General features: G+C 41.0%; 1 protein-coding gene across 13 annotated transcripts in view; it reads left to right on the top strand.

The window, feature by feature from the left end:
* NUGGC (nuclear GTPase, germinal center associated) overlaps nt 1-27,120 on the top strand; it is a 56,278-nt gene that overhangs the window by 8,696 nt on the left and 20,462 nt on the right. For 4 of the 13 annotated variants that reach the window (XM_026007868.2, XM_072719557.1, XM_072719559.1 and 1 more), the window contains 9 exons: nt 5,074-5,162; nt 8,183-8,284; nt 8,902-9,010; nt 9,809-10,031; nt 10,488-10,715; nt 13,686-13,895; nt 18,997-19,172; nt 20,550-20,568; nt 20,838-20,927. In XM_026007868.2, coding sequence (XP_025863653.2) covers nt 5,120-5,162; nt 8,183-8,284; nt 8,902-9,010; nt 9,809-10,031; nt 10,488-10,715; nt 13,686-13,895; nt 18,997-19,172; nt 20,550-20,568; nt 20,838-20,927 — 1,200 coding nt within the window. In that variant the 5' untranslated portion in view covers nt 5,074-5,119. Of the gene's footprint in view, nt 1-2,523; nt 2,703-5,073; nt 5,163-8,182; nt 8,285-8,901; nt 9,011-9,808; nt 10,032-10,487; nt 10,716-13,685; nt 13,896-18,996; nt 19,173-20,549; nt 20,569-20,837; nt 20,928-27,120 lie in introns of those variants that run through there. The other 9 variants (XM_072719563.1, XM_072719561.1, XM_072719562.1 and 6 more) reach the window with 6 other exon arrangements.

Raw genomic sequence — 27,120 nt, 5'->3', positions numbered from 1 at the left:
GATTCCCCCTCAACAAATATTTGAATAAATGAATGAATGAATGTAATTCCTGCCATTATTCATCGTGCCATCTAAGATACATTCGAAAGATGCACTGCAGTTCTTCAACAAATACTTACCTGGGGCTTTCTAGGGACCAAGTCCTTCCCATATTCAATAAAAGTAGGGAATAAACCAGTTAAAGATCAAAATATCCCATAAAGGAAGTTTGCTAGGCTGGGCATTTTTATTTTTTTCTTATTAGTGCTTCCTTTGGTGGGGGAGGGTTGGTAGGAGACAGAAATGCAAGGAAAAAAAGGAATCATGTTAGCAAAGGTTAATGGTGCAAAGCAAGGTAGGGTGAGATGAGATTCTGGCTAACAAGAAGAGCTAGGGGAAGAGAACAGGATGTTTGCGATTCTTAAGCACATTCAATTCTACATCCGACACAGAAGGAATGCAGTGAAAGTGTATTACTCAGTATCTCCCCCAACCCCATGTCTCTCTCTCTCTCTCTCTCTCTCACACACACACACACACACACACACACACACACACACACACACACACACACAGGCTTGTTTTACTTCTGAGAACACTAAAGAATGAATGTTCAGTCAGTTGCCTCAGTTTGAATCCTAAGTATAGTTTTATGGAGTAGCTACTTTTCAGTTCTATTTTTTTAAAAATATTTTATTTATTCATGAAAGACACACAAGGAGAAGCAGAGACATAGGCAGAGGGAGAAGCAGACTCCCTGCGGGGAGCCCCATGTGGGATCACGCCCTGATCTGAAGTTAGACATTTAACCACCAAGCCACCCAGGCATCCCACTACTCTTCAGTTCTACTCAATGGCCTTTGTTCCCCAAATGCCTTTGTCGTGTATTTGAAGGACCCCCTCATTTGTGAGTGCCCTTCTCTCCATTGTCCAACACTTAAACTCCAAAGGCTTTATTTATATAGCATCCATGAGAGGCTGCTTGGTGGAATGGAGCAAACATTGAACTTGCAGCCACTCTGGCCTTGGATGAATTCCTTCCCGTATCTGGGCCTCCACATCCATATCTGTAAAAGAAGGGGCTCAAGAGCATTCGTTATTTAATTCCACTATATGAGGCTGTTCTAGCAAAGGAATAACTATTGCATTGCACCTCTGTTATGTTTCTTTAAGAAAAAAAAGACATCAAGGAAAACAGAGTGAAGAAAGGGAGAATGGGAGAAGCAAGAATAACGGTCAAAAGTCACAATTATTTAACAGGAAATGCGTTCTGTGCAACCTTCCCATATCTAGCTAAATATGCAGAGAGTTTCATTTAAAAGATGCTATTCTTAGGCTCAGTGCACATGAATGTAAATAAGTACTAAAATCAAAACTTAAGTGCTAACCGCATAGCTGAAATACCAGTGAAATAAACCACACGTGAAAATCTTGCCTGTGTGACCAATAAATTTGAACTCTTCAATTGCTTCTCCACAGCAGCCAAACTTTCACAAAATGCAACCACCATTACTGCCTCTCCTTGGGGTAAAGTAGATCCCCACTTAATTTGAGGAAGGACTGTGCACCCCTGAGTCCTTTGCTCCTGAAAGCGAAATGAACCCAAAATTACAGGAAACCTTGGTTTTGCTATTTTTGATTACACAGGACCCCTAATCACTGGTACAGTCTTGGTTTCAAAGGCAGGTGACATTTTGAATTAAGAATTTTTTTTTTTTTGAATTAAGAATTTTAATCCTTTTGGCATCCAACTAAATCAGAGAATATTCGCATTTTAAGGACTAGTTCAATCTCTCATTCATAGATGGGAAAACTAAGACCTGGGGTGATAAAAATTACTTGTATGAACTCCCACAGTTCCTTTGACTGGTAACAAAGCCAGAACTGTACCTTCTACACCTGACTGGCACTTACTGCCCTTCCTACCATCACTTAGTCCAGCTTAGTGACTATGGACGGAGTCTCTGCACCATACAATCCTCCACTGATATATTTGTTTATAAGCTTTCCTTTTAAGTGCCCAGTGTTTTATTTTCTCAGCCTTTTTGTTAGTGATCCCTTCCCACTTTACAGTGTCTTAGTTTGCTGATCAAATGGTCCCTTCCTACCAGTCTTTGAACATTGGCAGAAGGAATTGGAAGCCCAATTCACCACAACCACAATTCAAATAATTTCCAATTTCTCCAAATTTCAGTTAGGGATCACATTTACTCATGTCCTAGTACCACAGATACTCCTGCATTGGGAGGCTCATGGTTCTGTGTCTCCACTGCTGCATCTAAGCCTGGGCTAACCCCAGGTAGTTACATACTAACAACCTTTGCTATGGCCATTGTGTGCAGTTGATTTCATAAGTGAAGTTAGATGAGCTGAAATCTTGTGATCCTAAAGGAAGCCCAAACCAGTGCCCAGGATTTGGAAAATCCTCCTTATTTTCTAAATCTACTTCTCTCTCAGATTGAAGGGTCTTAATCTCACTGTTTGTATGGTGGTAACACTTGTTTGTTCTTTCGGACTTCATCTGACTCCTCTATTTCTTCCTAGATTTTTGCTACCAGAACACAAGTTATCCTGGAGGTCTACAGTGGATTTGTCTATTGAGAGGACCATATAGTTTGCTTTGTTTCCAGTGCTCGCTATGATATGGTACCCAACATTTTGTGTGACTGTGGCTCATTAAGCTGCTGTCTTCAGAAAACAACAGATCACTTTCTTCCTTAGGGGTAATTCCTAGTTCTGTATCTAAAGTTACTGATGGGGGGGTGCCTGGCTGGTTCTATCAGTAGAGCATGTGACTCTTGATCTCTGGGTCATGAGTTCGAGCCCCATGTTAGGCATAGAGCCTACTTAAAAAAATAAAGTTATTGAGAGGCATTACTATACTTGCACGCATTATAGCTTATCTACCTTTTTGATTTCCTATCTTATCTAGGTTTTGATGTGCTTTTTAGTATTTCCAACTTGGCATTACAAATCAGGAGCTGCTTGTGTTTCTCATGAAGTTTTGTGACCTCATAGATGACTTCCACTACCAGCTTTGCTGGTAATAGAGAATCTTGGGATTTGAGGAGGCCTTAAAATGATCTAGTCCAATGCCATTGTTAAGTGGTCATACCAGTATAAGTTCAGACACCTTTAGTGGCAGAAAATTCATTACTTTCTAAGGGAGCTCATTGCATTTTGGACAACTCTAACTACTAGAGAATGTTAAGCCAAAATATGCTTCCAGGCACCTTCTACCTAAGGGACCTAATGGTCTTTTCTTGGGACCTCAGAAAACATGTGTCATCCCTCTTGTATATGCAACTCCAAGGTCATGTAGTTGAAGACTGCTCTGAAGTCCTCTCCACATCTTCTGCCTTTGCCTGTATCTTCCCTTTATCAAGTTCAACATTCCCGACACTCTTCATGGTTGATACTGCCTCATTTCCAAAGACTTGTTCTTTTGTTCCTACTCTTTGCTTTACTCTTTAAGACTCTAACTGTATCAAAAACTAATTTGGTTTAAATAAAAACTTAAACAAAACTAATTTGGCTAATAAGCATCCTATGGTGTAGAATATCATCAGAAACTTCCCATCCATTATTTTATTCATTCACTCATTCACTCATTCATTCATTCAGCATTTATTATCAGTCATTGCGCTTCCTGATGGAAATGCAACATGAAAACAAATGTAGATATGACCTCAAATAACTTATGGTTCAGAAAGGAGGAAGGAGCAAGAAAGGACTATAACAGAGGTATGCTTGGAACAGTGGTAACACAAGAGGGGAATGAGTGGGAATCAGGGCAGTTTCACAGAGGAAATGCTAAAACAGAATCTCAATGAAAGAGTAGGAATTCACTGGGAAAGAGAGGAGAAGGGTACCCCACAAGGAGAGAACAGCCTATGCTAAACTGCATGGATTAGAATTCCATGCCTTGGAGAACTGTAAGGATTTTGGGATGGTCTGAGGGAGCCTCTAGATAAGGAATGGAGAGGTGAGGAACTCCACCTAACACTCAGGACTTTGCACATAGTAGTGATTTCCACCACATCCAGCCAACACCCACTACGTACAGAAATCATTTGGCTAGTTAATATCCACCAGCCAAGCTAAGAATAAGAGGCTGTTTTGACTCTAACAGCCTAGAGCCTAGTGACAGTTGACAGATCAGGTGAGATTTTGCATTTTTCAGAAGGACCAGTGACTCTCTGCTTTTGAAATACATGGCTGAGTGATCCGAACAGCAACATCAATCAGGGAGAAAAAGCACCTCGGGTGCTCCCCACCTGTGTTGCCTAAATCCTCCTCTATGCATAGGGACAAAGAGGCTCCAGGATAGCCCATCCCTTCCCAGTCTGTGCAGTGCACTCCGTTCTGGGCCTTGATGGGCCCCGTTCTCCCTCCATGTCCAAGCTCTGTCTGTCTGTGGACTGGATTCAGGCTGGATCTGACACCTCTTTTGGATGTGCCTCTCTTCCCCCAACTCCCTAATCCTGTGGATGTCCAAGCTGTGGTGCTGACTATAGACCCAAGTAGGGGTGTCTTCCTTGGAGAAGTGGAGTGGAGTGGAAAGATCCAGAGAACCTAGTTATTCCATCACTCCTTCCCCACTCAGTAGCTCCCCAAGCAACTCCAGGGAACCCTAGGAATATCAAATATCCCATCCATGTTCCAGATTCTTGCGGAGACCTGCTGGCACTAAATATAACTGAACCCAAGGCTTACTTGATTGAAGCCTTGATGTCACCCAAAGCAGAAAAGCCATATAATCTCACCTTTATGGTTCTGGTCACTAGAGGTTTATTGTTATTTCAGTGTGGGTTGTCTTGAAGATCTCATATCAGTTTCAAGTTCTATAGATATAACTATTATTGAAAACCAAGGGTCAGGCATGGATTTTTATCCTGTTTAAAATGACATGTAGCATGCTATGCATTTTGAGGTAAGATAGAAAGGCTACTGCCCTTTAGGAACTTGGAATCTAGTTGGGGAAACAAAGCATGAAGAGATTTAACCATTGTTGTTGTTTTACTTTTTATATTTACAATTTCTGCTGTTATCCCCATCCCTGCCCCTGCCCTTGTACTTTGTATATATTTTTAGGCTGATTCTCCTAAGTGGACAAAAGCAGGTATTTGCATAACAGGAAATGGAAGACATGGAGGATTTTGTGGGCCCGGGACCACATTCAGGTAACATCCCTGCAATATTGCCTGATGAAGTAAATAGTTCTTATAGTAAATAGTTCCATAATATAATAAAGGGCCAGTGGGTTGAGACTGTACTGAACTATAGTTAGTGTTCTTCCTCTTTAATCAAAATCTGCTTTCTTATGACATGGTTCAATATTGAATGAATATAAATTCTTTCTTTTTTAAAAAAATATTTTATTTATTTACTCATGAGAGATACACAGAGGGAGTCAGAGACACAGGCAGAGGGAGAAGCAGGCTCCCTTTGAGGAGACCGATGCAGGACTAGATCCCAGGACCCTGCGATCATGCCCTGAGCCAAAGCAGACTGAGCCACTCAGGTGCCCCAATATAAATTATTTCAACAACTAAAATAGCCTATTCATAATGTAGTGGACTCTGATCAATAATTATATGTGTATGCACTCCCCCACCCCCCTTCTAAAATGAGGTTCCAGAAAGCCATCTTGGATTTTCTGAGAGTAGTCTCTCTTGAAATGGGCAAGGTACGGCCCCTGGAATAATATCAGGTGCTTTCCTTAGAAGGAGAGATATAGGGTGAATGCTCTGGGAGCCAGTGAGGGCGAGGCCCGAGAAGGCTGATGGAGGACCCCTGGCACCAAAGAGGGAGCCTTCCCTGGGGGATGCAGAAAAGCAACCCCTATGAGCAGAAAACAGGGAAAATCACATCCTTTGTGTTTTGAGAATTGAGAGAAAAAAATTCTCGCTCACAAGGAGTGAAATCCTTTAGGGACCAGGGATCCAGGGTTTTGGGGTCAGTGGGGTGGTAGCTAGCATCCGAGGCATGGCTGGGCACATAAAATGAAAGAACCACAACTTTGGGGCCTTTGGTTGAGTGTAGGGCTGAAAGAGTTTGCTTAGAAGATCTACCACCACCCACAACCACCACTCCCACACACACACCGTGACCGTGACAACAATGAGCCTGTGGGGCTGTTGGAGGAAGCGTTTTCAAAAGCAACACCTGTGGCAGCAAGAAGCAACAGCAGCGGTAGACTAGGTTAACTTCTTTAGACTGCCCCCACCTGCCCCTACTGACTTTTTCTTGTGTGCTTCAGTATAAAATACTGAAAAAGAGGAGAGAGTGCTTGAGCAGTTACAGGGAATGAGAAGAGATGTGGTTAGTTCAGGCCAGTTCATTCCAGTTACAATTTATATAGCAAGACTACCCTTGAATGGTCTGAATTCCAGATAGAATACTTTCTCCTTTCCAAATGGTTTTTCATTTGAGAATTTGAAGAAAAAGTTTAAAACTCTGCTTTTCATCTGACTTCTTAGCCTTTGCTTCAGCTGAGAAATAAGCTTCCAATCTTTTATCAGATTAGTTGCCAGTGCTTCAGAAATCGAGATAAAGGTCATGGATACATGGACCCATCTTTTGCTTCATACATGTGGCTAAGATACTATGGAAATATTGTTCACAAAAAAGAGTTCCTAAGTTACAAAGTTGATCAAGGCCCGACATCCTTCACTGTCCACACATAGGTTACAGAAACATCCTGGAATCCTGAGGCACCTTTTATAACATGGACTAAAGTAGTCATCAGCCTATATCTGGCCTAGGGTTGCCTGAGTGGCAGATTCTTTTCTTTCCTGCTTCTTCTTCTCCAGCTCCAACCCCTGAGCCAGCAATTTGGTATTTAATTCTATGCAGTCCTTAAACTAAGCCATGATGATTTCTTTGAGTTGAACTCAATTAAAGAAGTTAGAATGTCTGAGACAGAGTCTGAAATACAAGGTCTTTCAACTCCCTGTCACTGCATGAGCATGAGGAGGCAGAGAGTCAGGCTTTGGCACAGCATACAACTGCACTGTGATACTTTATGGGGTGTGAGCTGGCTCCAGGACATGGCAGGATTTGTGCTGGAAGCCATAAGGCTGAACTGAGGGTAAAGACTGGCTGAACCATCTGGAAGACCTGTCTAGAGCCCAATGGAGGTTGGGCCTTCTGCTCAGGCTGCTATCCTGGGTCCCAAAGTGAAACTTCTCCTCTGAGGTTCTTTAGGGAAGATGACCTCCCAATGTCATGCTCAGTTTTGGGGCCTCATGCCCCTGCATGAGCTTGTAGTGCCATGACTCTTAGGGATCAATTCTTCAGGTTCATGTCATGGCCATTTCCCAAGGTACAGACTAATCCCAGGAGCACTGGGTTAGGATAATTTCCAATAACCTTGACTCCAAAGACCCACCTATGGCCCTTTTCTAACCTGGTGGATACTGCCAGCAGGTATTTTCTAAAACTCATCCAAAACACAATGTTTCGGTTGTACCTTTCCTGAGGATTATGGCTCCTACCAGTCCTTCACTTCATAACCAAGGGAAACCATTAAAGTGAGTAAATCTCTGGAGAACTACAAAGATTTGCTTCTTTGGGATTTTTATTCTTTTTAAAATTTTAACCTAAGGAAGATGCTATTAATGACTTTCAGTGAGGAAGGGGGAAAATTCTCCCAAATTTAACCTCTGAAGGCCATCCACTGATCGAACACCCTCCCACACTGTGACATTTTGTGTTTTTGTCAGCCCTCTCATCTTACAGATGGTCACAGAGAAGTGATTTACCCTGGTCATGTGTCCCTTCATTCCTCTGCATTCTGCTCCCTGATCAATTTCTTTCCTAGTTTGAAAAGACCTCCCAGAGGCCTTTCTTCACCACACATTTAGTCCTATCTTGGGCTTCTCTGTACACAGTTGGCATTTAGTGAAGAATATCCAGCCATTTTGGCTTCTCGGGATTTCTAAACCTCATTTCATTTCAACATATGTTCTGAGGAGATACATTAGGCTACATTTTGGAGTTAGTTGCAAAGTCCTACAACTCTGGGAAATAGGAACCAGATTGGAATGGTCCAACAGTGTCTGCTTCTGATGTGAGTTTACAGGCATAAGGAGCTGGCAGGGGACTTCTTACATTATTTGGGTTTGTGGACTGATAGAGGTCAGGCAAGTATATTGTACCCCAAAATCTTTAATTTTATATAATCTCTGTTTATCTCTAGGTGATGATGATGTGTTTAAAGAACCAATGAGAAAAAGAAGACGTTCTCTTGACCAGCGGTTCAGAGCATTTCCTCCTGTGGAACAAAGTGCTTTTAAGGAATGTGAGTGTCATAACAATGCTGTGTGGCTTATTTTAATGTGGCTCTGCTCTTTTCCAAATGTGTAAAAATGCTCAACGGAGGAGGAGGTTAAATGGGAAAGAAGGATGAAACATTTTCAAATGATCCTGATCCAGAAAAGGGGACCTCAGAGTCTCTGCAGAGATCTATTAATTTGACAGTTCATCTCTAGAAATCTCTGGAGAGTAGGGTTTTGATCAAAATAACCTCTTCCTGGTTAGGACAAAGATTGTGAAAAATGGTTGGTTTGGTGCCTTGGTGAGTGTTTCTTTGATGCCCTGGCATTTTTTTTTTTAAATGACCATAGGAGAAAAGATTCTAGAAGGGCAATAGCCAAATGCAAAGCATTTGCTGACTCCCATTACAAGGATTTTCAGAGCAGACTAGCTCCTTGGGAGGTTCTCATACTCAATAATTGCTATCTCCCAAGAGCTATTATCTCTAGTGTCTGATAACTTGCTATCATATTTAATTGGCTTTTCATTTCATTTCTTTCCCTTTTTTCTTTCTCTGCAACATTGAGCATATTCCTCTTTTGGAGACCTAGTACTTGATCCTGGTCAGGTACATCCCAGGTAATATATCCCTATTGATTCCAGATGAAAAATTGGAGTCACGGACCAGAAGGGTTTTGAGCAACACTTATCAGAAACTTATTCAGTCTGTCTTCCTTGATGACAGCATTCCTAATGGAGTCAAGTATCTCATGTGAGTCTGATATCAGCTACCCATCAAACCTCCCATCCATTCTTTCCTTAGGTAGATGCTTTTCTCCAACAATGAAAGGGAATTTTCAGTTAGAAACCAAGCAAAGAAGGCTGAAAAATTATGTAGCTATGGGATATTATTATTTATACTGATAGTTGCCATTCATTGGGTTGCCACTCTTGTTAGGTAACCTGCTAAATACTTTACATATATCAAATTTAATTGTCCCAATACCCGTATAAAGTAAAAAGTATTATCACCCCAATTTTATTGAAATTGTGGCTTAGAGAGGCCAAGACATTGACCAAAGTCACACTATTGGTGAGTGAAAGGGCTTGAATCCAAGCCAGGCTGTGTGAAACTCTAGCTGGTGCCCTCAAATGCTGGGCTGAGTTGACCTGAAGTTAACCACTTGATTAGTGTCAGGATTGAATCTCCAGCTTGGTAAGACTCTGTGTTGCTCCCAGTAATACTTTACTTCTGCCTAAAATTTATTTCTAGGATCAAGACTACATAGTTTCCTTAGAACACAAAGACGCTTCACATCTATATAGGCATTATAGAGATTGTATAGAATTATCGTTACCAAGTATTTTTGTGTAATCTCCTTTGATCCTCATGACAACTCTCTGCAGGAAACAGGGACTAATATTCCCCATCTGATCAAGAAAGTAGCAGAGATTCAAAAAGATATATTACTTGCCTAGGATTGAAACTAAGTTCCTTCCTGTTCTATTTTGATATTCTTCCCACTGCGCTTTGATGACCATGACAACATACATTTAAAAATCAATTCAGAAACAGGCTTCTGGCCTTGATTGAAAAGCCATCATTGGACCCGATCTACATTGGATTATTTGGAAGCACGGGGGCTGGGAAGAGCTCCCTGATCAATGCCATTATCCAGCAAGCAATGTTTCTACCAGTATCTGGAGAAAGTATATGTACGTCATGTATTGTGCAAGTGAGCTCGGGCTGCTGTGAGCAGTATGAGGCCAAAATCCACCTTCTCTCCGACCAGGTAAGTGTCTCCTTCCTTACTTGCTTCCTTCCTTCATTCCTCTCTCTGTTTTCCTCCCTCCTTTCTCTCCTCCTTCCCTCTCTTCTTTCCTTTCTTTCCCTCTCCCTCTCTCTCAGAGATTAAATTGTAAATATAGTTTATGACTTTGTTGAAAGGAAAAAAAAAAAACATAGTATGGGATGAAAAAGTTCTGTAGAGCAAGCTGGGGATTCTAGCCTGTATCCCGTCACTGTTGTTAGGGGACTTTGGGCAAGACATTTCCCTTTGTGGGTCCCTATTTCCTCACTAACAAAACAAGGGGTTTGGATTAGATGATCCCTTGCTAGATTAGGTGATTTTTGAGTTCCTGCCTATGCAGTCCCTACCCATCTCCACAAGAACAATGGACTCCTCCCTTTGTCCTTGTTTTTTTTCTGAATCTGTGTCATGAGGGGCTTGGCCCTACTCTCTTGGCAGGAGTGGAAGGAAGAGCTGAAGAATTTGACTAAACTCCTGCACAGGACAGAGGACCTGGGTGAAGAGGTGGACACTTGGGACAGGGACGATGCTGTGGAGGAAGCCATCTGGAAGCTACAAATGTTTTATGGAAATGGAGCAGAAAGAAAGAGCTATGAAGAGTTACTAAGGGCAAAGCCCAAAGGAAAGATTCCCACCTCCAGAATCATCACCCTCAAGGCAGAAGAGGTAGCTTCGAGATTTTTTCCTGCATAGTATCATGAGTCACAAATATAATAATTGAATCCATTTAAGAGATTTGCTCAAGGCACAGTGTTTTTATTGGAAATGAGTTGATACCCAAATCAGAAGTATCCCTGACCAAGTTCTTTTGTATTATTTATGGCTGTCAAATGAGAAATTTTAGTGTCTGACTGGGGGATCTTTTGCGAATAGGGAAGGCTATTTACAGTTACTTGAGGATTAATTAAGGATGCTTTGGGCTACAAATGTTGAAAAACAAAACCACCCAGTTGATAATGTCTTAAATGAATAGGGATTTATTCATTTTCTCACATAAGAAGTCTGGAAATAGTTGGGTTTGTGGCTTAACAATGTCAAGATCAACACCTCCTGGATTCCCTTGGCCCTCCACTGTACTTGTTGCCTCATACTCATAAGATTGCTACTGAAATGCTAGATTTCACAGTTGGCTTCATGGAAGAAAGAGATGGACAAAAAGTTGGCACTAGCCATATCTCCCCTTTCCTGGGAAAGTAAAAGCTTTCTCAAAAACACCCCCAACAAACTTCTGGATAGATTTCCTCATACAGAACTGGACTCTGGTTCAGTCACATGGCCTTTCCTAGCTGAAAGCAAATCTAAAGCAAGAAATAAATGTGTTATGATTGGCTGAGACCAAACTCAATCCACTGCCCAAACAAACAGTCACTATTCTGCTAGCATTGATGAAGGACAGGATGGATATTGGATATGCAGCAAGTAGAACAACACTCTCCTCATTTTTATAATCAATATTCACTTTATTAAATTAAATTTTCATTTTAAATTAAAATACTTGTGGAACTAACATGTAACTTATTAAAATTATACATTTAAAAATTAGTGTTTCTTGTCTCTTAAAATTCATGTTTAAATATTCTTATCCTATTTATAAATCTGGCAATTTTTTTGTATGAAATAAGAACAATTACTTACACTTGTTCTAAGTTTTAATGTTCAGTTATCTTCTAAGGTTAACATAGTGAGTGTTCCTTAAATAGCGAATGCTTACTTATATAATTAATTAAGTTTCCTTAGACTTTTTGTGTTATAGTTCAGATTAAATATATTACATTCTCTCAAAAAAATTTAAATACTGGACCAGGCACACTTAGAGATCAAATAAATGAAATCTTTCAAAGCACTTAGCTCCTTATATTTAAATGAGTATTACTATTAAAAATAGTTATATTCCTAATGTCTAAGACATAGATTGAGCATGTCCAAAGAAACTCAGTGATTATAAAACTGGTTACTTTATTTGGGCACACACAGCTTACACCAAATAAGTTATACCAAGGTATCAGTATAGTGCCCATTTCTTTACTACTCTGTATTTAGAAATATATTCCTTCCCAATGATACAAATTTACCCCATGAAACTAGGAGTTGAAATACTCATTGAAACATAATTACATCTCAGTGAGTGAGGGCACAGATTCAAAATTTGATTCCAGGATTCTAGACTGGAATGAGGGAAGCTGAGTTTGCTTCCAGAATGATTTGTCTGGAGTCAGTTTATTTATTGGGTTGAGACACCTTCTTATACAAAGGGACTTTTCAAGCCCATGTGTTTTCTTTCACATTCTCCTTAGTGAATCTGCTTTATTTACTTACTTATTTATTTATTTATTTATTTCAGAAGAGAAAGAGAGAGAGAGCATGAGTGGGAGGGGCAGGAGGAGAGAGAATCCCAAACAGATTCTGCACTGAGCAGGGAGCCAGACACAGGGCTCAATCTCACAAGCATGAGGTCATGACCTGAGCCGAAACCAAGAGTTGGACACTCAACTGACTGCACCATCCAGGCACCCCAGTATCTGCTCTATTTTTAAATTAAATATCTTAAAGAACTTTTATCATGTTTTCTTTCACAATTTCTTATTATTTTATTAGAATTAATGAATTCTATGACTCCCTACCCAGATTGCAACAAATCCCTTATGTAATCTCAACTCTGTCAAGAATTTCTGTTCTTATCTTTTTTTTTTCAGGACCATTGTAAAAATATTTATTAACAATGACCACCATGGGGCACCTGGATGGCTCAGTTGGTTAAGTGTCTGACTCTTGATTTTGTCTCAGGTCATGATCCCAGGGTCATGGGATCCATCCCCATGGTCAGCAGGGAGTCTGCTGGAGATTCTCTTTCCCTCTCCCTCTGCCCTACTCCCCTGTCCCTCACCACCAGTGCTCTCTCTCTCTCTCTACAATAAATAAATACATTTTTTAAATGACCACCATACATCCCAGATCTTCTGTCCTCTGAAGTAGTATCCCAGTAGAGATTTGCTGCCACACATAGTTGCTGGCATGAATGTGTCATTGTCTGAAGATATGTTTAGCTAGGAACAATGGGCTGAGAAAAATTCCCCATCCCTACCATCATTAAAACATGCTGGAAATGCCTACACATCAAGATATTTTTGTATTTGGAAGAGAAATTTTAGAAACCATTTTAAAGATCAATTTCAGACCAATTTTCAATTTGGAAAATATGGTCATCACATCACTATCAATTTTCTATAGTCAAGGCTTTCTGGTAATCCAAATATTTGCATTAGCCACATGGGAAAAATGCTCTCTCTCCAAAATGTAGACAATTGCATATTAATAGCATTAATTTTAGAATTGAAATGGAATTTAGAGGATGAAATCATTATCCAGTGAAACTATAACTTTGCTGAAGCCCCATTCTAACTGGCTCTGGTTTTTTCATCTGTACATAAGGAGCTTGCACTTTCTGATCTCCAGGGTCCTTTCTGGCTCTCAGAGTGTGGGCCCTTGCCGACTGGATCACAGGCATCCCAGTGCCCATTGCCCAGTGCTGTTTCTTACCATTACTCAGCATACCTTCGCTGAGCCCAAATCACAGCTGATCCAGGACAGAGAACCAGGAGAATGTCTGGTGTGTGTGATTTTGTCCTTCTTCCTCAGGCAGAGGAGCTATCTGTCAAGCTGGACCCCTACATCCGGACTCAGAGGAGAGATTTGGCTGGAGAACCAACTGAGACACAGATCTGGCCCTTGATCAAACATGTGGAAGTGACTTTGCCCAGATCAGAGCTGATTCCAGAAGGGGTTGTGCTGGTGGACATTCCAGGCACAGGCGACTTCAACAACAAGAGAGATGAGATGTGGAAAAAGGTGATTCTCTTTCATGTGACTTAGTTTCCTCTTCCTTCAACTCCCCCACCCTTTCTAAAGCAACAAAGAATTTTCTGTTCTGGGTACAAAGTAGAGAAGCTGAGACCCAGAGCTGAGCTCCAAGGAACCAGGAGGCTGCTAAGGTGTTTAGTTGTAAAGAACAGAGACCTGGGATCCCTGGGTGGCGCAGTGGTTTGGCTCCTGCCTTTGCCCCAGGGCGCGATCCTGGAGACCCAGGATCGAGTCCCACGTCGGGCTCCCGGTGCATGGAGCCTGCTTCTCCTTCTGCCTATGTCTCTGCCTCTCTCTCTCTCTCTCTGTGTGTGACTATCATAAATAAATAAAAATTTGAAAAAAAAAAAAAAAAGAACAGAGACCTACTAAAGCAATCCCAAGCAAGAAGGGGTTAATCAAAAGAGTATCCAAGGGTCTCCTGTGACAGCCAGGCCTCAAGGCCACCTATCAGGATAGAAGCTGCCATTTTCTCTCTCGTCCTCTGCCTGGCTTTTGTGACTGTTTCTTTGTGCATTTCTTTGTGGGGTCCTTCTTTTTCTTAGCTTCCTCTGCTTAGCCCTTAGGATCCATGTTGTGGACAATGACCACCCTAGCCCTGTCTCTATTTTTTTTTTTTTAAGATTTTATCTACTTATTCATGAGAGACACAGAGAGGCAGAGACATAGGCAGAGGGAGAAGTAGGCTCCCTGCAGGGAGCCCAAATTGGGACTCCATCCCAGGACCTCGGGACCATGCCCTGAGCAGAAGGCAGATGCTCAACCACTGAGCCACCCAGGTGCTCCCCTAGCTCTATCTCTAAATTACATTGTGGTTCATATGCCTACAACTGTCTGATTCTAGTCTCTATGTGCTTTAATTCAGATTCCTAAGAAGGAAAATGGGATCACTTACTGCCCAGCTAATGATTAACCCTCTCTGGTTTTGGTATCCAGTACAATCAGCTGTGGCTAAAGGTGGTGGTTGAATGTCTACCCTTTCAGCCAAAATCTTGGGTAGGGTTTCACTTTCCGGCAAAGAAGTTGGAGCTGACCAGGTACCCACAGATATGTCTACAGTCAGAGAGCTACGCGTTGCGGTAGCTAAATCTGTACCTAATGATGAAAGACCGAAATATCTTTAAGAATTTATCTCAAAAAAAAAATTTATCTCTTTGCTCATTTGCTTTTCATTCACAAACACATATAATATGCAAGACAATAAATTTAGCACTGAGAATGCAGTGATTATGGCCAATAATAGCAGACATTTACCGAGCATTTACTTTGTGCTAGGTACTAATCTCAGTAAAGTAAATTGCCCATCCCATTATCACCCTGGGGATTTTAACCCAGGCAGGATGGCTGGAGAGCCTCTCTGATCTTAAATCCTATTGTAATCCTATATGTTGGAACAAAGCTAAATTAAAAGATGCAGAGCATTACCTTTAATGTTAAGAAAGGTGCATGTGTGTATGTGTGTGTAACGTTTGTAAATGAATAGCAGAAGTAGAATCTTGCCTTTTAGAAGGATACCCACCCAACTGTAAACAAGAGTTTCTGCATTTACTACCACTCTTTACTACATACATTTGTGAATTGTTTGCATATTTTGGATGAACATGTATTACCTTTATAACTAAAAAGCTGAAAGCAAAATAGAAGTGTTGAATGAGAAGCAGAGCCTTCCTGCAAGCGGCTTAGAGTCTAACAAGAGAGAAGAAATCTACAGATGACTAACTCCCTGGCAAAAGCTGATATAAGAGAAGTCCAAGGTGCTATGAACACAAAAATAGAAATTACTTTCAACAAGCAGCCTCATTCCTTCAACAGACATCCACTGAGCACTTACTCAATTTTGTGTTAGGTTTTGGATAGACGAAGACAAAGACTTGCTCTCGGCAGTCTTATAGTCCAGAAAGGAACCAATTAGTTCCATTAGTTAACAAACCACGTTACTTAAAAATGAGAGCACCAAGGGATGAGTTCTTTTTGCATGTGAAGGAAGCTTCAGAGAGGTTCCTTGGGCTTAGCTGTCACCACAGTAGACTGTTGAGAATGGGACCACTGAGCGCTGTTCTAGGCCAGAAAGCAGCAAAGACCCAGAGGAATGAAGGAGCCAAGTGTTGGGGAAAGGATGAGTCTTCCTGGGTGGCTGGAGGGAAGAGGTGTGGGGTGTAGACAAGAGAGGCACAGAAGGCAAGCCCGGAAAATTTGGGGGTTGGGCTTGAATGCTACCCTTCCTGGGGAAGCTTGGAAGACAAGAGGGGCTGGGGCATGTGTTAGGAAGAGAAAGGGTGTCTTTAGGCAGAGGAGCTCAGGAGCACAAGGCATAGGACTGGAGCTGGAAGGGGACTGGGAGGGAGAGCTGGGATCCGTAAGTCACAATCAGTCCAGCGCTATAAAAGGATCTATCGGAGAACCATCTATTCTCTGCTATATGCAAGCTTTAAATTCTGCGGATTTGTGCTAAATGAATGACTGTGGACCAGGGGAGCTTTGTGACCAGTTTGCAGCCAAGATCAGGTTGACAAGATCAGGATGCCAGCCTACAAATAATCAGTCTATGCTCTGATTTTACAGATGAAGAAGGTAAGGCTCAGAGAGGGAAAGTAATTTGCCTAAAACCACACAGCTACTGAATGGCAGAATTTGAATGAGAAAGCAGGTTCCTTCCCGGCTGGCTCCATGTCTCCCCGTAGGACCCCCTAAGTGTTTTAAGATAAAGGCAGTCCCAGAGTCCTTCCCCTTGGTAAACTGCTCAGGTCCTGACATGAAGGCCCTGGTTTCTGCAGGGTCTCAGCTCTTGGAGTGGAATCCCCAGCCCTGGCTAGTTCCATGCTAGGCCCCAAGAGCAACAGATTAGGGAGGCAGCCAGCCTCTCTCCCTGGATGGAGCTATGGTTGCTGCCAGTTATGATATGCTGGGCAACCTATCAAAGGCCACTCAGAACAGAGGAGCCAGCAGATCTGGCTCAGAACACCCGCTCTGAGGAGGTCGGGCTACAGTGAAGGGTTGTTCCCAGCCTGCTCCGCTTGGCCTCAGCTCCCCTGCATTCCTGTGGTTTTGGGATATTCTCTCACAAGAAGTGACTAAAGACTCCCCTCTTTTTAGGGAGAACATAGCACAATGCCCCCTCCCCCCATCTCTCTAGCTGCCAGCCTTGCCTTCCCTAAGCTAAGACTACTATGAATTCATGTGTCTCTGTCTGCCACCTTGAAGTTGTGACATCTTAGGCATATGTCACCTGAGCGCTCTGAGGCCCTTTCACATCAGGGGAGGAGAATGGCATCCCTGCCACCCCACCCGCTCATAAGTTCAGTTGCTCTAGATAAGCTTTTTTGTGTCTTCTGCGACTCGAACTTGACCAAACCCTGGCAGTCAGAGCTTTGTATAGGGCCTGAAATGTGTACTCCTCTTCTTATGTTAATAAACATTTATTAAGCATGTGCAGTTTCCCAGGACCAGGGGAATACAAAAGTAAAAGAGGCCCTGCCATTGTGGAGCTTGCAGCCTGGTATCCTATGATCTTCCACAACCTGATTGAATAGCTAGAAGCTTCCCTAAATAGATTATAGTTTGGGAAGTGGGAGGGAGCAGTTGTTTTTATTCTCCTGCCTAAATGTGAGTTCATCCACATAGGAAGGAGGTTTTCCTAAGATTTCATTTGACAAAGGCTCCACTGCTAAAAATAAGCTTGAAACCCAAGATTTCTCAGCCTCAGCACCTTTGGCATTTTCGGCCAGATAAATCTTTATTGTGGAGGTGCTGACCTGGCATCAAAGGATGTTTAGCATCCCTGACCTCTACCCACTAGTGCTTAACCCAAGTCATAACAATTAAAAATATCTCCAGAGATCACCAAATGTCCTCTAGGGTACAGAATTGCCCTGAGTTAATAACTATTGGTATAAGGCGAAATAATGACTTAATTAGCAAGTCACAAACTTGTTACACCTCTGCGTGCAAAGTGCTGTCCTGAGGAACCTCAAATAAACTCAGTCCCTGAGCTGGACCAGCTTTTTCTTTATATGGAAAAGGTGACAAGTGAAACAGTACAGTAAGAGAAATGTCACAAGGCAACATGTGATTACTTCTCACATAAAAGTTGCATATCGAATAGAGCAATACTTATGATTTTTTTAAGATGTTTATTTATTTGAGAAAGAGCATATAGCACATGAGCAGGAGGAGGGGTAGAAGAAGAGAAAGAAGCAGACTCCCCACTGAGCAAGGAGCTTGATAAGGGGCTCAATCCCAGGACCCTGAGATCATGACCTGAGCAGAAGGCAGACACTTATCTGACTAAGCCGCCCAGGTGCCCCAGTATTTATGACTTTAATAATAAATTGTAATTTCATGTTCATTGACCTTCACAACTGGGATCATAAAGTTTCTGGCTCTGTGCCCCCACATGGTGGCAGTGTGCTAAATATGCAGGGGCAGTCAAACATCAAAACGATGCCCTCTGGTGATAACTTTGGGATTGATGAATGACCAGAACCTCTTCTGGAAAAACAATAATTTTCCCTAGAAGACAACTGAAGTAAAGCAAGCCAGTGATGGATCTGGGGCTGGAGGTCTGATTTCTTTAATTCTACCAATCACTAATGCCACAAATATCTGTGAAACCTCTAGTATGGGCCAAGCACTGTGTCTAACGTGATATGTATTCCAAGCTGAAAAGTGCAGCCCATCAAATACCTCACAATCTAAGAGTGGGGTTGGGGTGGTGTAGAAAGCCAACCCTATTCAGTAACTCTGAAAGGTGCAATGGCAGGTAAATTTAGGTGCTGTAGAATGCAGAGGAGGGATGGCCAATCCATCATCACGTGGCCATTAGCAGAGTCTCAAAGGGCAAGTGGAGGTCAAGCAGAGGTTGTGGCCAGTGCAAAGGGCCTGAGAGATAAAAGAGTAAGTTACATCTGAGAAACTTCAAGAAGCTCAGTCTGGCTAGTACATGGAGAGTGCAGTGGGGAGAGATGAGAGGTGGGACTGGAAGAGAGATAGGGCAGAGCATAGAGGACATAAATGATACATTACGGGATCATGTCCTCTACAGTTGAGATGCCACTTATGTTCTTAAACCTGTTGTGGTTATGTTTCACAGACCATTGATAAATGCTCAGTGATCTGGGTCATCAGTGACATTGAAAGAATTTCTGGAGGAAGAGCCCATGAAGACCTTCTGAATGAGAGCATCAAAGCCTGCCAAAGGGGCTTCTGCAGGGACATTGCTCTGGTGGTCACCAAGACTGACAAACTCCACCTGCCGGAATATCTAAGGTACCAAGCTGGGCTTGTAGACCTATGGGCTCTTCTGTGGGTTCCGACCACCATAACAACAGGGCTTGGACCCCTGGGCATTATAGACCTAAGGAAGTAATGGTTGGGGATGAAAGAAAAATCTGGGCGACTTCCTAGGACATCAAGACCCTTGGATAGATTGCCTTGGGAATCTGAACATTGTGGCCCTTCTTTTGGAGTAGCTGTTCAATACCCAATAGGCTGTTCCCTGTGCATCTCTGGGCATGAGGGGCATCATGTATATGAGATGCAAAGAGCACCTTCTGGAGTTGTGTGGTGTGATGGTCCTGCCCCATTTCCCACAGATATGGGACATGTAAATGCCCCACAGCACTCTGTAATACTGTCTGGCGCAGCTTTGAAGTGTCAGATTCTGTTTCAGATTTTAAACTCATTTGGAGCAAGGTTCTCAATGTTTCAGAACTTTGGCCAACAGTAACAGCATTCTTACAGAGTCATATTCTGGCAAAATTTTAATGGAAGGTAAGCATTTTAGAGTTTAATAAATGTTAAAATATGCTGATTTCCATGTGGATCTCTGTACCTCTGTAACCAAGAGACTTATAACTTACCTTCTCTGTTGGCACCCTTTGAAAATGGAAAGGGGTGTTATTTACCCTTACAGCAAGTATAAACTGGTCTGTCCTGGGTCTGTGGGGCATATGGCCATCAGATATAATGTTAATGCTTCTCTGCTCTAATAAGAGCATTTTTACTGGTCACCTGTCATCTCTACCATTCCCCCACACCCACTGAAATTTGAATCTGTGTCTCCAGGAATTCACTAAGCAGAGAAAACATCTCAGGTAAGGAGATAGGCCAAGGCTTTCCCCCTAACTCTTGCTTTCATGGGCTAGGTTAGAACTTCAGCTTCACTGTTTTTGCCTGCAGTTTCCCTCACCCCGCCTCCTACCCCAGAGTGGTATCTCAAGCTCTCCCTTCAAGTGCCAACTCTGCAAATGAACATAATTCAATCAAATTTATGAAACCTTTGTTGAACACCATGGTAGGACCTGCAGATTCAGAGGGGGATAGTGCCTTGTCACTGAGACTGCTGCCATAGAAGAGGGTTAAAGGTTGTAAGAGAGGGATAATCAAAGTGCTATGGGGACCCAGAAAGAGAGGGCTGCAATTCGACTGGGCCAGGGGGTGAGATCACCACCAACAAAACACTGAGAAATAAAGACACTTGTTTCAAGTGGACACTGCAGGTAGATCAGAAGAGAGGACATTTGTACCAAGGAAAGCTTATGTGAAGGTATTAAGGCATCACAATATATGCTGCTTTTAGGGAAAGTTCAAAGACTACCGTGACACATCAAATGAGTTAAGTAATTGTTACAATTTTCATTTCAGGGAAAGAAAAGTGAGAAATGTAAGTACAGACTAGTTTTTTTTTAATTTTTTAAGTTTTATTGATATGTAAGTGATAACAAAAACTTTACACATTTAATGTAACAGCTTAATGAGTTTAGACATATTGCATGAACTAGTTATTTTTAATAATACTTTTCATGATTAATATAAAACCCAAATACATACACATTTGTATGGGCCAAATGAAGATATGCCCCCCATATTGTGCATCTTATCACGTATAACCCTAAACTCTTTACCATGCTTTCATTTCTTTTCCCCAACTAGCAGGCTATTTCAAGTCAGCGGGAGGCTGTTTTAGAAAGAAATGACCTGATAAAACTACAAAGGAGTAGAATTCTCAAGGAAAAACTCAAGGTGAGTTAACAGATTTCCCTATGTATTTTTTCTGCTTTTCAACCATTCAGATTTTCAGAAACAAACATCTATTTGGTCTTGCGTAGTAGCCACATCAAAAGCCTTGGAGCAGTTTGGAGTTAACTTAGTCCTACTGATTAGTAACTTGTGACCTCAGACAAATTACTATTCCTCTCTGAATCTCCACTTTCCCATTTGTAAAATGGGGAAATGATAACATTTCCCTCTTGTGGTTGTTGGAAGGATGGAGTAAGCATATGGTCTATTGAGAAATATGTGCAGGTAAAATCAGAGATCACCACAGTGTTCGAGCGTGATTCGCTGGAGGAATGCAAAGGATGGTGTGGGGACACAGAAGGATGCTCGGATCACCCTGGCAGTCAGAGAGGGATTGTTGTAGAGAGGTGCAGGGAAAACTCATGCTCTTGAGCAGAATTTTAAAGAACCAGTAGTCTTTAGTAAGCAAGGAAGTGGGAGAAAGGGCCTTCTGCAGGAGTGCTGGGAGATAAGGCCTGAGCTACTTTATTTTATTTTTTAGAAAGGCAGAGAGAGCACCTGAGCTATAGTGAGTGTGTGTAGAGGGGGCAGGGGGAGGGGTGGGGGTGATGGAAGGGCAGAGGGACAAGGAGAGAGAGAATCTTAAGCAGACTCTACACCCAGCACAGAGCCCAATGTGGGGTTCGATTTCACGACCCTGAGATCATGATATGAACTGAAATCAAGAGTTGGAGGCTAACTGAGCCACCCAGGCACCCCCTGAGCTGTTGTATTTTTCAAGCTTGAGAAATTGTTCTGCAGGAATCTTGGTATTTTATTAAATTATTTTTGTTATTCTGACTTATAAAACTCCTTACTATAATAGCCTTATACAACTATAAAACTGAAACCAATTTTAAGATAAACTATAAACAAAATGTAGAAGTGGTATATCAGAGTTAGTATAATGTGATAGAAATTTTGGTCTTGCTGAAACTAAATTTTCAGTGCTGGGTGATAGTAAAAACATATGGCCTGATGTCCCGTTCTATATTTAATCGCACTCTGTATTTTGAATTCAATTACACTGATGCAGAAAACTTCTGATGTACAATGTGGAATTGAAAATTTCAAAGCTTTTGTCTCTAATTCAGGATAACCAGACCTCGTACTTAAGCCAAAACCTTTGACCAACCAATTCTTGAATGCCGGTTTTAATGAGGCAATAACTGAATAAAGCTGTTCTTATTCTCTTTAATTGTTCTGGATGGCATTAAGGAAATATGCATTTAATGAGTACCTCATCATAATTGTTTCTGGAAACAAAACACAAATACTTCAATTTGCAATTCATAACTATATTTATTGCTAATAAATATGGCACATCGGTGTGTCTGAGATAGGGTCTGGACAACAGTGACTCAGCTTGCAGGGTGACTATCATTCTATTACCATGCAAGTCTTTTGAGGTCTGCACCCCTATACCTCTGATGGCCAGGTAATTTCTTAATTCTCCAACCACTTTACTTCAGTCTGAAGTATTGTGAAATCTTCACTTGTACTGCATGCCTTCACTTGGAGCAAATTTAATCTTAATTGTATTTGGGTTTTATATTAATCATGACGCTGATTATAAGGTGGTCATCCATATAGATCTCTATGCTTATATTGTATTATAAAAATAAAGATTGGGAAAATATACTGTAAGAAAAATGACAGATCCCTGAGATTCCATTTATAGGCCTTAGTCTGGAAATACTATGTATTTTAGAAAGATTGTTTTCTCAGCATTCAGAAGAATGGATGAGGGGGCAGGGTGGTGAAGATTGGATGCAGAAAGACCATTTGGGAGGCTTTTTCTGTAATCCAGCTGGAAGTGCTAAGAGCTTGAGCAAGGCAGTCATTTATAGGAGTGGAGGAGAGGAGATGCGTTCAAGAGATGTCAGGGAGTTCATATCCACAAGTCTTGTGGCAGGTGAAAGAGAGCTGGGTGTTTACATTCTCAGGTACATCCTTTGAGCTGATTATCACACAGCATTTTACCTTTGCATGACGACACCTATAAAGAAAACCATACTCCTCCTCCTATGTGTCTCTCCTTTCCTCTCATGCTTTAACACGCTCACACTACTTCTTTTTTTAAATTTTTCTATAATTTTTTTAAATTTTTATTTATTTATGATAGTCACACACACACACACACACAGAGAGAGAGAGAGAGAGAGAGAGAGAGGTAGAGACACAGGCAGAGGGAGAAGCAGGCTTCATGCACCGGGAGCCCGACGTGGGATTCGATCCCGGATCTCCAGGATCGCGCCCTGGGCCAAAGGCAGGCGCCAAACCGCTGCGCCACCCAGGGATCCCCTTCTTTTTTTAAATTGACATATAGTTGGCACACAATATTATGTTAGCTTCAGGTAACATAACATACTGATTGGACAGATCTATATATCACAACACGATCACCACAAAATAAGTCTGGTTACCCTCTGTCATCATGTTAGTACAATATTAGTGACTATATTCCCTATGCTGTACTTTATATTCCCATGACTTGTTTAGTTGGTAACTATAATTTTGTACCTCTTAATTCTCTTCACCTATTTTGCCCAACCTTCCATCCCCATTCCCTCTGGCAACCACCAGTTTGTTTTCTTTTTTTTTTTTTTTTTTTTTTTCCAGTTTGTTTTCTATTTCTGAGTCTCTTTCTATTTTGCTTTGTTTGCTCATTTGTTTTTTTTTTTACATTTCTTATAAATGAAATAATATGGTATTTGTCTTCCTCTGACTTATTTCACTTAGTGTAATTTCCTGTAAGCCCATCTGTCTTGTTGCAAATGGCAAGATTCTATTCTTTTTTATGGCTGAATAATATTCCACTGTATGTATGTATAACATATCTTCATTCATCCATTAATGGACACTTAAGTTGCTTCCATATGTTGGCTATTTATAAATAATGTTGCAGGGAACGTGGAGGAGCATATATCTTTTCAAATTAGCGTTTTCGTTTTCTTCAGATAAATACCCAGAAGTAGAACTGCTGGATCATTTGGTATGACTATTTTTAATTTTTTTCAAGAAACTCCACATTGAAAAAAAAAAGAACCTCCACTTTGTTTTCCACAGTGGCTGCACCAATTTACAATCCCACCAACAGTGCGTGAGGGTCCCTTTTTTCCACACCCCCACTAATACATGTTATTTCCTATCTTTTTGATACTAGCCATTCTGACCGGTGTGAGGTGATATCTTGGGGTTGTAACTAGCATTTCCATGGTTATTAGTGAAGTTCAGCATTTTTCATGTGTCTTTTTATCATCTCTATGTCTTCTTTGGAAAAATGACTATCCAATTCCTCTACCCATTTTTAATCGGATTCTTTGGGGTTTTTTGGTGTTCCCTTGCATGGGCTTTTTACATATTTTAGATATTAACCCCTTATCACATATAGGATCTGAAGGTATCTTCTTCCATTTAGTAGGCTGCCTTTTTGTTTTGTTGACAGTTTCTTTCTCTGGGCAAAAGCTTTTTACTTTGATGTAGTCCCAATTTTATTTTTGCTTTTGTTGTCTTTGCCTGAGGAGACATATCAAAAAAAAAAAAAAAAAACACTGCTAAGACCAATGTCCAAAAGTTTACTGCCTATGTGTTCTTTTAGGAATTTTATGGTTCCAGACCTTACTTTTAGGTCTTTAATCCATTTTGAGCTTATTTTGGTATATGGTTTACGAAAGTAGTCTAGTTTCATTCTTTTGCATGTAGCTGACTAGCTTTCCTAACACCATTTATTGAAAAGGCTGTGTTTTCCCAATTATATATTCTTGCCTCTTTTGTTGTAGATTAATTGACCATACAAGTATGGGCTTATTTCTGTGCTGTCTACTCTCTTCCATTGTCTATGTATCTGTTTTTGTGCCAGTATCATACTGTTTTAATGATTATAGTTTTGTGGTATGGTTTGAAATTGAAATCTGGACACATGATATCTCCAGCTTTGTTTTTCTTTCTCAACATTGCTTTGGCTATTTGAGGTCTTTTGTGGTTCCATACAAATTTTAGTATTATTTGTTTTAGTTCTGTGAAAAATACTGTTGGTATTTTGATAGGGATTCCCTTGAATCTGTGGATTGCTTTGAGTGGCATGGACATTTTAATTATATTAATTCTTCTAATCCATGCTAACACACTTAACAACACTTCTGACACCAGTGTTGGAATTTTTTCCCACACCAAGCAATTCTCTGTGACACCAGCAGGGTGTTCTATGATTTTTTTTTTTTAAGTTAACATATAGTGTATTGTTAGTTTCCGGGGTAGAATTCAGTGGTTCATCAGTTGCATATAACACCCAGTGCTCATTACATCCTGTGCCTTCCTCAATGCTCGCCACCCAGTTACCACATTCCCCCACCTGCTCCCCTTCAGCAGCCCTCAGTTTGTTTCCTGTAGTTAAGAGTCTCTTATTCTTTGCCTCCCTTTCTGTTTTTATCTTATTTTCTTTTTCCTTCCCTTCCCCTATGTTCATCTGTTTTTTTTTTCATAAATTCCACATATGAGTGAAATTATATGGTATTTGTCTTTCTCTGATTGATTTATTTCACTTAGCATGATAGCCTCTAGTTCCATCCATGTCATTGCAAATGGCAAGATTTCATCACTTTCTAATGACTGAGTAATATTCCATTGTATATATGTGCCACATCTTCTTTATCCACTCATCTTTTGATGGGCATCTGGGCTTTTCCATATTTTGGCTATTGTGGACACTGCTGCTATAAACATTGGGGTACATGTGCCCCTCTGAATCACTATTTTTGTATCCTTTGGATAAATATCTAGTAGTGCGATTGCTGAGCCATAGGTAGGGCATCCTACAATTTAACTCAAGCTGAAAATATCTTCCTGGACATAGCATTGGATCCCACAGGTTAAGGGATCAGTCCCATAAGACTGCCACCTACTCAGTTGCCAACTGCAAATGATAGGTCCCCAGTTTACTCACAGTTTATGTCTGATTTGGCAACAAATTGAAGGTTTTTATGACTTCTTCTCCCTTGGATTCGATTATTTGTTGGAGTAACTCACAAGATGCAATGAAATAATTATATTTATCAGTTTTTTAATATAATAAAGGATAAAAGCTACAGATGAACAGCCAGATCAAGAGATATATAGGGAGAGGTCTGGGAGGAGTCCAAATGCAAGAACTTCTGTTTCTGTGGAGTTGGAGTATATCACCGTACCATTATGTATTTGCCCACCTGGAAGTTCTCTGAACCCCATACTGTTGGAGTTTTTATGGAGGCTTATTCACATAGGCATCATCAATTACTCTATTTCTAGCCCCTCTACCTCTCTGGAGAATAGGGTGGGGGGTATGTGGGATGGGATTGAAAATTTCAAAATTCTAATCACTTGACTTTTTCTGTGATCAGCGCCCTTTCAGGCACTCACCCAGAGTTGCCTCATTAGAAAAAGAAGACACTCCTATCACTTAGGAAATTCCAAGGGATTTAGGATCTATGTCAGGTACTAATGTCAAAGACCAAATATTAGAACAACAGATGCTTCTGGTGCTCTTATCACTTAGGAAATGATGGTGGTTTTAGGAGCTCTGTGCTGAGAACTGGGATCAGGACTAATATTAGAACTGAAGACTATCCTAGCACCCCAGTTTATAAGGAATTTAGGGGCCTTGTGTCAGGAACTGGGGACAGAGACCAATACATATATAGTCCTTCTTATTACTATTCCTTATTTTACTTAGTTTGAGGACTGTGATGGACTCTTGACTTTTCACAGAATTACTGTGTTCTTTTTGGTATTCTAGTTCGCCTCTTGGCCAGTGAGAGCCTATAATTTAAGCTGGTTTATTTTCACCTTACCCATACATTTTCAAAACATTTTTGTCTTTGGCAACAACAAGATGTTCAGACTCCTTTTATTTTTCCCTTCCCCAAGATGTGGACCTACTACTCTCAAGTAAACTTGGGTCTCTTTTATTAAAGAGTACTATTAAAAATAAAAGTTGGGGTGCTAGGGATTCATATCAAATGATTTCATACAGGCAAAAGAAGTGGGCAGGGTGGAATCACTGCAAAATTATTATTGTTTTTGTTTTTACTGCAAAATTATTGTAATGAAAAAGCTAGAAAAGAGATTATTTTGAAAATGGGGTCATGATTTATATTACTGACCTTAAGCTAACTCCAGC

Source organism: Vulpes vulpes, chromosome 9, assembly GCF_048418805.1.
Source record: "Vulpes vulpes isolate BD-2025 chromosome 9, VulVul3, whole genome shotgun sequence".
NCBI lineage: Eukaryota > Metazoa > Chordata > Mammalia > Carnivora > Canidae > Vulpes > Vulpes vulpes.
This window is presented reverse-complemented; position numbering and strand designations above follow the sequence as displayed.